This window comes from Megalopta genalis, chromosome 1 (genome assembly GCF_051020955.1).
Source record: "Megalopta genalis isolate 19385.01 chromosome 1, iyMegGena1_principal, whole genome shotgun sequence".
NCBI classification, from domain to species: Eukaryota; Metazoa; Arthropoda; class Insecta; order Hymenoptera; family Halictidae; genus Megalopta; species Megalopta genalis.
The window spans coordinates 2,490,206-2,502,643 of NC_135013.1; the positions used below are offsets into that span (position 1 = coordinate 2,490,206).

The 12,438-nt window shown below is 38.7% G+C and overlaps 2 protein-coding genes across 2 annotated transcripts in view; both read left to right on the forward strand.

The window, feature by feature from the left end:
• Window position 1: 1 nt before the first annotated feature.
• On the forward strand, window positions 2-1,546 carry RpL9 (ribosomal protein L9). Its single transcript, XM_033475972.2, has 4 exons — window positions 2-100; window positions 681-819; window positions 1,007-1,334; window positions 1,424-1,546. The coding sequence occupies exons 2-4, from the start codon at window positions 682-684 to the stop codon at window positions 1,525-1,527; spliced, it is 570 nt and encodes a 189-aa protein (XP_033331863.2). The 5' UTR covers window positions 2-100; window position 681; the 3' UTR covers window positions 1,528-1,546.
• Window positions 1,547-3,326: 1,780 nt separating this feature from the next.
• LOC117223626 (ATP-binding cassette sub-family G member 4) overlaps window positions 3,327-12,438 on the forward strand; it is a 40,859-nt gene continuing 31,747 nt past the window's right edge. The window contains exon 1 of the mRNA XM_033475994.2: window positions 3,327-3,827. The gene's annotated coding sequence lies outside the window, so the exon portion shown is untranslated. The remainder of the gene's footprint in view (window positions 3,828-12,438) is intronic.

The following is a 12,438-nucleotide window of genomic DNA, read 5'->3' on the forward strand; positions in this document are numbered from 1 at the left end:
TCATGATTTTCCGTTCTATAAGTTTACTTACTCAGAAAGTGTGGCAGACATGATTTCTCAACGCGTCTGTCTTTTCCGGTTATCCGGTAGCGTGTGCGAGGTAAAGGAATTATTAAAGGGGAGGGATACTTTGTAAAATCCAAAACAATCCGCCACTACAATGAACATTATCACATATTAATTGTATCGTTTTGCTTTATCCGATATATTTGTGAAAGACTGGGTATTATTTTCAAGAAAAAGTAATTCTTTTGCAGACAGTGAAATATAACCTTGTTTCACTGTTTCTGTCAACATTCCATCGTAGCAGGAAATTTGTATCTTTCTAACTTGTGCCTTCACGTAAATTACTGTTTACTAATATCATTTTCAGATATAGAACTGTTTACAAATTACATTTACCTTTCTTTTCGTGCCACTTTTTAACCTAACCCAGACTTCGACTTGGTGTTGCGGGTTGTAACCTATAAAAACATATCGTATTACAAAAAGGTTAAAGAAGTTCATTATACGTATGATAATCAATTATGTCCTACACATATGTGTTTTGTGAGAAAAATAGACTTAACTTGTAAAAGTAGTACTGAATTTCGTTTTGGATATAAGCATTCATTAACTACCTCATGCTGCAATATTTTCGAATTTTATTTGTATGTTAATACCATGCTATTTTATTTCAGGATGAAGCAAATTGTAACAAGTCAAACCGTGAAAATACCTAAGGACTTGACCGTAACGGTCAAGTCCCGTTTGGTAACTGTCAAAGGACCGAGGGGTGTTCTTAAACGTTCTTTCAAGCATCTTGCACTCGACATTCGTGTAAGTAATCATATTTTACCCACTTAGTATTGTATACTTATAGTTAAACTGCGATATGATGATATGGTGGATTCCCCTTCATTTCTTCTAAATGATAAATCCTTTTCTGATCAATTTCTAATTAAGTCTATGTTACGTAATGGTTTCTAATTAGCATTATACTGATATTACCATGTTTTCTGTTTAGATGATTAGTCAAAGGCTACTGAAAGTAGAAAAATGGTTCGGCACGAAGAAAGAATTAGCTGCTGTGCGTACCGTCTGTTCACACATAGAAAATATGCTTAAAGGTGTAACTAAGGGCTATCAATACAAAATGCGAGCTGTATATGCTCACTTCCCCATCAATTGTGTTACCACCGAAAATAACACGGTCATTGAAATCCGTAATTTCTTGGGGGAAAAATACATTCGTCGTGTGAAGATGGCATCAGGCGTGACCGTTACAAATTCAGCTAAACAAAAGGACGAACTAATTATTGAAGGAAATTCGTTAGAAGACGTTTCCCGTTCTGGTAAATATTAAACCCGTCCAATTTACACTTAAAATTATTCTCTCAGCGGTAAACGTTGCTTTAATCGATTATTGTTATCTGTGTTTCAGCTGCCTTAATACAGCAGTCTACAACTGTAAAGAACAAGGACATTAGGAAGTTCTTAGACGGTCTCTATGTATCTGAAAAAACAACAGTTGTACAAGAAGAATAAATATTATACACAATTTAAACATGGCATTTATTAATTATCGAACTATTGCGATTGCATTTACAGAGTATAGTTAAACGAATGCAAGTAAACAGTGGAGGCTGGTTCAACGGCCACGCTGAAATTATGATAGCAAATTGTTGAATGTAAAGGTCCATTTGCTTTTGTTTGAATTTTTATTAATGTTACAAATAGTAATAACATACGTGATCGCAGAATTATTTCACTAGATTCAATCTACCTTTGATCCTTTCGGAATTGCAAGAACTGATTATTAATACAATTCTTGCTATATTTGTAGCATGTAAAAAAGATACATTTATTATTGCAAATATAATGGTAGATCTTGCAACTTTCGGTATAAGATATACGTAAAACCCGGCAAAAACATCTGTTTTTGGACATTTAAAAATCGCGCCGTTTGTGATCAATGACGCCTCTTGTAGTAAAATTTCGAAACAGTTTGGGAGCCCGTACAGCAACAATTGCTGCAGTAGCAAACCGCTCGAACTACTAGCAAAATTACTAACAGTCGATTTTGGCTAACAGTTTGAGCGTTTTGCCGCTGCAGCAATTAGCGCTATATGGATGTCGAAGGAGCTTCGAGATTTCGTCGGTCACGTTGCCCAACAGTTTCGGCATTTTGCCGCTGCGCCCATTGACGCTGTACGGGCCCCGTCTGTGTTTGAAAATTTCGTTTTTTCCTTCTAGAATTACGTTTTAATTAAGTTAGTAATCAACTAAAAATACACCCCGCTGTCTTTGTACATGTCTTGGCTACGTCTCTTTGGTCGTATTTTTTCGATTCGAATTCAAAATCTCTCGACAAGTACGAAAATCTTTCAGCGGCGGCCATCTTGTAACGGCATGAGAGCGTCGCCACGCTAGCTGAATATTGCAAATATCTCCGCAATAACCAAAAAGTGATCATTTCGAAAACCAGAGCGACGTAGCTTAGTCTTTTGGGAATCTAAATTTTCCACTCCTGAACCGTACGCTTCGACATCGAAGCGTCTAATCTGGTCGGCATAAACCGCTGCAAACGAATATACGTATACGTATATATACAGGATGTCCCGAAAATGTCTCGCAATCCGGAAATAAGAGATTCCTGAGGTCATTTGAAGCAACTTTTTCTTTTGCGAAAATGTTCTCCGAGGCTTCGTTTACGAGTTATTAACGAAAAACACTGACCAATAAGAGGCGAGCTCGACTGGCGCGCGGCGGCCCAGCCAACGAGTGCACGGGGCCCAGTTCCGCTCATTGGCTCGGCCGTCTCGCGCCAAATGATCTCGCCTCTGATTGGTCACTGTTTTTCGTCAATAACTCGTAAACGAAGCCGCGGATTGCATTTTCGCTAAGGATAAAGTTGTTTCAAATGACCTCAGGAATCCTCCACTTTCGGATTGCGAGACATTTTTGGGACACCCTGTATAGGTTTCTTCTACGCGTGGGTAGTACAGCGAAGAAAGCCTCAGTTTCAACGCAAGATCGCGGCACCTAAGCAAAAGTAAACGATACGATTCTTCCTGACCGAGGAACAAAGTATGTACGACGTTCGAGGAACCAGACCTATCCCGTTCACGGAGGACTTCGTTGGACACGAATTCCAAACGCGACACAGATTCGCACGTGCCGTGGGGCGCGCGGAGAGCCGCGGTTTAATCGCCGGTCGGCCGTTCGGCTGGCCGAGGGTGCGGACAAAGAGCGCCGTCAGCTTTTCCGCGAAGATCGCGGTGACCGGCCGTGGAAAAACGCTGGCCGCTCAGAACGAGCGTCGCGCGATAGCATAGATCGGGAGCCGTCGGTGTCGGCGCGGTATAGGAAAAGAGAGGGGCCGAGAGAGATGTTCCCGATCGGCGGCCGGGCAGCGAGGGGGATAAAGCGGCGAGGGGGATAGAGCCGCGCGCGATAGAGGAACGCAGAAAAGGGAGAACACGCGTGTTCCCAAGTGCAGTGTGTTCGATCGCAGTCAGCCGGCGGCTCGTTTTATGCGGCCGCTCACTACCGTCGTCGCCGTCGCCGTCACCGTCGCCGCGCTCTCTCGACCCCCGCCGTAAATTTCGCCCGACAGACTGCCATGTCCGCGACAATTCCGCCCGCGCATCCGTACCAGTGAGCACGCGTTCGAATCGCCGGGGACCGGTTTGAATGGACGCGGACCGATTCGCTCGACATCGAGCTGTTCCGAGTGCCGGTTGAACGGAAGAGATCATCGCTACGTGCTGCAGCCGGTGCCGGACTATTTACAACCGGAGTCTCTACTAGTTTTACCTGCTGTCTCTCTACACGTCGACCTCGCGGTAAGCACGGTTATGTTCCCGGACCCGTATGCTCTCGCTTCGTTGTATTTCTCACCAAAGCTGTCTCCCCCCACCTCCCGGCACTTTCACGATCAGTCGTCCTGGCGATTCGTTTACGACCGTGAGTGTAGTTCAAGCAGCGATTAAGGAGCCGTTAACGCGTCGACATCGTCGTGAAAATTACTTTTGACAGTACATACTCGAGATCTTGTTTTCGAGGATTTTATTAAATGCGGGTCTACCGAATCGAGCCGGGATTCGACTAACGGGTCTCCGAGATCACACAGACCGGTGCTTGATCGTCGTACAAGGTACAGTGGAGACTCTCTTGCCCGGAGGTTCATCTCTTCTTGATATATTCCGATACAAAAACGTTCTATTTAACATTCCAGTTAACTGTGTTCGACGATTTACTCGTCACCGTGAGGTGGCAGTATTTTCGTGTCACGACGAGTATACTCGTCGCGCGTAGAAAGTAACAACCGTCGGCTGTTTAAATTGTAATTTTAGCGAAAACGGAAACGTATTCTGAAGTTTCGAGATATTTAGAATATTTTTGATATCGCGTAGGCCGATCCTACGCGAAAGTGTTCACATTGTTGTTAAAAATAAGATTAGAAAAGAATCGCGATATTGGTGCGATTCGACGTGCAAAGTGTCGCTTGCTTCGCTAAATACCACTTTACAGCAGCAATTGGAATTTTTCATTTTTATAAGCATTTGATTTTTCCTATGCTTTTCGTTTATTATGCATGTACATAGTTAATGCGTGCAGTAATACATGTTAATGTTAAGTGAATAAATATCGATAATAACATTGTTGATTCTATAAAATAAAACTGGCTTTTCGATCGAATATTTTAACGGCGACACTTGCTCCGTGTTCGACGAGTATACTCGTCGTCGCTCGATTCTCGTGACACATATAGAGGTTATGATACGCTTTACAAAGGAGACACGACACAGCTAACTGGTCAACTAAATGTTTCGAGATCGAGTTATCTGCCAAGACGATAATGTATCGAAATGATACAATAGAACGATAGATAATGATACGACAGATAATAGAACCTTCGTTCGGATACCAGCAAAAATAATTGTTCGGACAAAGGAGTCTCAACCGTATTTAACGCATTAAGTGCCGACTATTAATTAAAAAAAAATGCACGCAATATCAAAGTGATTTATCTCTTCGCGCTCGAAGACATTTTACCATTAAAACTCCGGACACGCGCGCACACACACTCACACATTTTCGCTTGATTTTTGCACATCTCTCGCTTGATTTTTTTAGCAGTTTATCGAATAAACACAGACTTAGCAATAATATAAGAGTGAATCAACGACACCGAAATCATAAAGTGAAAATTTATTATAGGAAACCTTGGTTCAGTTGTTTTGTATTCTACAAATCAACAAATTGTTCAATTGTTCAAATTGTTCATTATGTTACAATAGAAATGACTTTCAAAAGTCTAGCTAAAAATCAGTGTCACCTATGCGTGAGTCACGCGGCACCGAACGTATTACAGTAATGTCTCTCTAATTGACGCATAGCTTGTCCACAAAAATGGACAATTTAGGGAGAGGAGATACGATTATTCTCGATCGTTGCGGTTCATTTTTATAGTCATGAATTGTCAACAACAAATAAAAACCAGCTGCAAGGCTCGAATAATCAAGCATCTCCTCTTCCCAAATTGTCCATTTTTGTGCACAATCTGAGCGTCAGTTAGGGAGACATTACTGTAATTCGTGGAAAATTGCGATCCTGCGATCGACGCAACGCGTGCAACGCAGAACGTCCTCGAAAATGTCCCTTCTCGATTTACGCTCGACGCGATCGATACGAACAGACGAATTAGTTCCGAGATGAAACAAAAAAAGAAGCTACATTCGGCGAGGTTCTAAACATTCTGGAAAATTAGACGCGACGCGGCGATATCGGCGGCTAAGTGCGTTCTCGTGTACAAAAGCCGATCATAATGTGTCCAACAGTTTCGCCGACGGTGTCGCGTGTACGCGATGCGTCGTTTCCGGCGTGATATTAATCGCCTATAATTACTGGAAACGTGAACGAATGCGGGGAACATTCGAAATACGTGTTTACCGATTCGGCGGCAGGTGATTCGCGACGTGCGCACAGTGCAAGTCGTATCGCTGATCGAGAATACGAAATAACGTCGAGCGTTCGCCGAGCGCTAATTTCGGTCTAAATTCGCTCTCTCTCTCTCTCTCTCTCTCTCTCTCTCTCTCTCTCTAAATTTAACGCTTTAATGACCTACGTAGTCAAATAAAATTCAATAAATTAACAAATAAAAAATAAACATTAATAATAATAATTCAATACATTAATAAATAAAATATAAAAATAATAACTAAATAAAGAAATAAATAATGAATAAATAAAAAAATAAATAATGAACAAATAAAAAATAAAATAATACAATAAAACAATAATTACCTAAAATCGAAGACGTAGCGATGAAATACGAAGAAAATAGCAACATCCATGCTTGTTTACGTTTATAAATATATAAATAATAAAGAAATAAAGAAATAAATAATGAATAAATAAAAAATAAAAGATAAAATAATTCAATAAAACAATGATTACCTAAAATCGAAGACGTAGCGATGAAATACGAAGCAAATAGCAACATCCATGCTTGTTTACGTTTATAAAAATATAAATAATAAATAAATAAATAATATGAATAAATAAAAAATAAAATAATTCAATAAAACAATAATTACCTAAAATCGAAGACGTAGCGATGAAATACGAAGCAAACAGCAACATCCACGCTTGTTTACGTTTATCAATCATCGCACAGAGAGTGTAGTACCGGCCAATAACCTTCGGCGGTTAGCATCACATCAACGCATGTTGTGTGAGCGGTCATTAAACTGTTAATAAATAAATTCTCCCGAATTTTCCTTCGGCTTGTAAACGAAAGTGGACAATTTTGCAAGAGCAGGATACGATTGTCTGTAAAAACGAGGATAATTGTAAAGACGAGGTGCAAACAGGAACGACGCGCGGCCGACATTTCCGTGATGAAGGTTCAGCATGGACATACCGGTTCGATCACAATTGCGCAGGCCGCCGCGTAGGAGAAAGCTTTTCGCCGGCTAACCGGATAAACGTACCGGCGTGTAAAAAGCCATTCCCGGCTCGATCGGACGGCGGGTTCCGTTCTTTCGCGATTTCCTTGAAGCGAAAGGAATTATATAATATATAATAATTGTATAATTATATAATATATACAGGGTGTTCCACAATTATTTTAACAGCCGAAAATGAGGCGTAGCTGAGGTCATTTGAAGTAACTTTTTCCTTTGCGAAAATGCAATCTGCGGCTTTGTTTACGAGTTATTTACGGAAAACACTGACCAATGAGAGATGACGGCGCGAAGTTCGAGAGCCCGCAGCACGAGGCTTTGACAGATGGTCGTGACGGACTCGATCCGCGTTCGAAGTATTGAACAAATCACGAAGCGAGAACTTTCCGGATTTCTTTTTACTACGTAACAGTGATATTTTTAAGAAAAACGCTGTTCACCTTTACTTTAGAACGTCTGAAGAATATTTACTAATTTTTCGGACCCGAAATGGTAATTTAACCGTGACGGCCGTTTTAATTTTCTAGTGTGCATGACACCTTGTGTGTAACATGAAATTTTTAAGTATGGTGTACAGTGAAGATTAACAAAGTACGTAAATGATATTTTAATTTAAATAATTCCGTGTCCGAACACAGTTCAACGAATGGGATACGTTTGTTAGAGAAATATGAAGAATATTATCAATGACCTTGACATAACCATGACATAACCTTGATTAGTATTTATTAAATTAGCTTTGCGAATCATTCGTTGAACTGTGTTCGGACACGGAATTATTTAAATTAAAATATCATTTACATACTTTGTTAATCTTCACTGTACACCTTGCTTAAAAATTTCATATGTTGACCTTGACATAACCTTGATATAACCTTCACATAACCTTGGCATATCAAGGTTATATGAAGGTTAGTATCAAGGTTATGTCAAGGTTATTGATAATATTCTTCATATTTCTCTAACAAACATATCGCTTACGTCCTTTAACGCGATTATTATTTATTAAATTAGCTTTGCGAATCATTCGTTGAACTGTGTTCGGACACGGAATTATTTAAATTAAAATATCATTTACATACTTTGTTAATCTTCACTGTACACCGTGCTTAAAAATTTCATGTTACACACAAGGTGTCATGCACACGAGAAAATTAAAACGGCCGTCACGGTTAAATTACTTACTATTTCGGGCTCAAAAAATTAGTAAATATTCTTCAGACGTTCTAAAGTAAAGGTGAACAGCGTTTTTCTTAAAAATATCACTGTTACGTAGTAAAAAAAATCCGGAAAGTTCTCGCTTCGTGATTTGTTCAATACTTCGAACGCGGGTCGAGTCCGTCCCGACCATCTGCCAAAGCCTTGTGCTGCGGGCTCTCGAACTTCGCACCGTCACCTCTCATTGGTCAGCGTTTTCCGTTAATAACTCGTAAACAAAGCCGCAGATTGCATTTTCGCAAAGGAAAAAGTTACTTCAAATGACCTCAGCTACGCCTCATTTTCGGCTGTTAAAATAATTGTGGAACACCCTGTATAATACATTACATATTACATTACATATTACATTACATATTACATTACATATTACATTACATATTACATTACATATTACATTACATATTACATTACATATTGCATTACATTACATATTGCATTACATTACATATTGCATTACATTACATATTGCATTACATTACATATTGCATTACATTACATATTGCATTACATTACATATTGCATTACCTTACATATTGCATTACATTACATATTGCATTACATTACATATTGCATTACATTACATATTACATTACACATTACATTACAACCGGATAAACGTACCGACGTGTAAAAAGCCATTCCCGACTCGATCGGACGGCGGGTTCCGTTCTTTCTTTTATTAATCGGCGCATTGCGGTCAATTTTCTCGAATTGTCCCGCGGTTCGTAAACAGAAACGGGCAATTTGGGGAGTGGAGATACGATTATTCGAGGCGCGCGCCTCGTTTTCACGGTCGCCGATCGCTAGGAAATTATGTACATAATTATCAATTGTTAATTTTAAAAATTAAAACAGCGCGATGCTCGAACAATCGCTTTTAATTTTTTTCTTTTCTTCATTTTTTTATTTTTTCTCGCGAACAATTGCAGAGATCTTACTGTCGGCTCGTAAATAACTCGCGACGACCTTAGGTAGAATCTATTGTTCGACTCTCGCTACGAGTCTTCGGGACAAAGGAGTTTTTGCCTTCGCCGAATAGTCGAGGTTTCGAAATGAATGAGATACAAATGCAGCGAAATAATTAAATGTAAAAAGTAAACGAAACAATTAAAATGAGAAAAGAAAACGAAATAAGTGTACGATAAAAGAACGAATGTCATTTACGGGTCGTTCTAACAATTAGCTTTCAATGCACAGTCCATGTTTACATCATCGGTTTTAAATCATCGTGCACGCGTCGATCAGCCGAACGATTCCGGCTTTTTTAAATTCCGCGACCCACGCGCGCACGTGGTAGCAGCATCTACATAGTTCGACTGCACAATGAAGTGTTCGAAACGTCAGCGTTTCAGATTTCCACATCGCGTTCGGTCGACTGAAGCGCGCATCGCCTGGGTCGCAGCTTATCACGGAACCTGCTTACCGAGCAATTCTTTACGAACGATTTCATCAGCAATTTCTCCACCGCGTCATTCATATCTTCGCAATTTGCCGAAACAATTATCGGCAGCTAATGAAACATGTGACAACTAAAGTTATATATTCAAGCCTTACTTTTTCATTTTATATTACTGTATATATTACTATATTGCTATATATATTACTATAATTATATATACATATATTACTATATATATATTACTACATATACATATTATATTACCATATATATTACTATGTGTATATTACTTATATACGTATATGTATTATTTGTATATTATGTCTCCGCGTTGGAGACACACGGCATTAAAATATTAGCGACAGAAGAATAGAACATTACTTCGACTTGGAAAGAAAAACCGGAATAATGTTTGTACGAAACAGGTTATTATTGGAGATCATAATCTCGAGTCAGACTTGTTAAAGTACGTCGACGTGTTAATATCGACAATTAAGCGACACTCGATAGATAACATTTCTTTGGACGGAGGCGAAGCGTTGTTTCCAAGTTTTTCTATCTGTTTACCGGCGAGTCGGCTACGCAACGTGGTCGGTTTCTATACAAAAAGCGGAAAAAACACGCGGCAACTAAAATTATATATTCAAGTCTTACCTTTCGATTTTACATTACTACTAGTACATACATGTATTTCGGTTTTTGTCGCGATGCAATAATTAAAACGAAATGCAGCGTTTTAATTGTTTACGAACAGGTTCTTTTTTTAAACAACATACAATTTTCGTTCTGGAACCAGTTCGATCGTTTCTTTGAGAAATCATTTCGATTTCTCGATCGTTCTTTTCCTCGTGCTCGACACGAGCGGTTCGGATGCAAGCAAAAGCCTGTATATGAGCAAAAAAAAGAAATTTATAATTATTCTCGTTAGTTTCGATAGAGCGCGAACAGTTGAAATATCGTTATTTTAATCGAGCTATTCGAAACATCTCGCGTAACTCGGTAGCCTATAGCTGTCACGGTACGCTTACATTATGTTACATTACATTACATTACATATTACATTACATCACATTAGATATTACATTACATATTACATTACATTACATTAGATATTACATTACATTAGATATTACATTACATATTACATTACATTACATTAGATATTACATTACATATTACATTACATTACATTAGATATTACATTAAATATTACATTACATTACATTAGATATTACATTACATATTACATTACATATTACATTACATTACATTACGTTACACATTACATTACACATTACATTACATTACATTACACATTACATTAAATTATATTACATTACACATTATAGTATATTACATTACACACATTACATTATATATATTAATATAAATTATGCATTACGAGGATATTTTTTTCAATTACCTATTTTCCGCTTTTCGTATGGAAACCGACCACTGTGCGACGTCTCATCGCGACGAACAACCGTCGTGACAGCACCGTCCATAACGATACACTTTAAGCTCGAATGTCGCGACATGATAGTCGGCTATCGTAACATCCTGGCCGCGTGAGTAACGTGCGGCGATAACGCAAAGGTTTGCAAAGAGATCTTTTCTCGGGCCGGTGCGAACCGGCGAGGAACGGTGTCCGGCCCCGATAAATTCTTCTATTTCCAGCGATTAATCAGCGTTTAGTTATCGGCGCATCTGTTCGACGAGTTGCTTCAGCAATTCTCGAACGCATTCGATTATAGCAAGCGACGAACGAACGTCAGGCTCGCGCACCTGCCGGAAGATCCTACGAATCGTCGCGTCTTACGCGCGTCGAAAGATCGTCACACGAATTACCGTATTCTACGAAATCGTGGACAATTCGCGAAGAGGAGGAGCCGTGCCTCGGCGGTGCGTTTTTATAACTTGCCGGACGACCGAGTGAACTTTACGCGCGCGCGCGCGCGCTCTCTCCGCCTATGCGTTGTTCAATTAATCTCGCGTTCGTTATCGGGGTTGCAAGTTTAAAGGGGATGCAATCTAAACGGCCCGGCTGTGATTCTAACGGGACGACGCGCGCGACAATATGTTTTTCCAGAGCCGGGAACCCGTTATCGGTGCTCTCGTTCTCGTTTAAGAGTGCACGAGAGATAATCGTGCGTGGAATTTGATGTTCCGCCGATTCTCTAGGGCACTGAAGTAGCTCAACGAGATTAGCTTCCAATCGATCTAATTATAATTGAACGTTCGCATTTGAATTCATGCGAATACGTGTGCGCGAGCTGTTATCTCGGCTCGGCATGAACGGAAACAGCTCTTTCTGTTCGCCAGGTGTGCAAATTAATTTGGCGTCGCTCTTTTTCTTTTCCAAGCTTTTTTTGCCAATTAGAGGACGAAATATGCAGATTCATCGAAAGAATCCGTCGCTTGTTCGTTTCGATGCGAACCATGTAGAGCTGGGTATTAATACCGGGTATTAATATTTATGGAAAAAATATTTCGAAATACTATTTTAAATAACATAATTAATTTTAATAATGTATAATGTAATATAATGTTAGATATTTTAATATTATTTAATTATATAATATTAAAATATATCTAACATTATATTATATTGAATATTATATTACTTTATTATATTAAAATATATTACATTATATTGTATTAAATTATATTACATTATTATATTAAAATATCTAACATTATATTATATTAAAATACGTAACATTATATTATACTAAATTATGTTACATTATATTATATTATTATTTTATTCTAATTAATTTTAAATAATATAATTAAATAATACAAATAATATATATTAAATTAATAAATAAATTAATAAACAGGACACAAAGTTTCAGTAGAAACAAA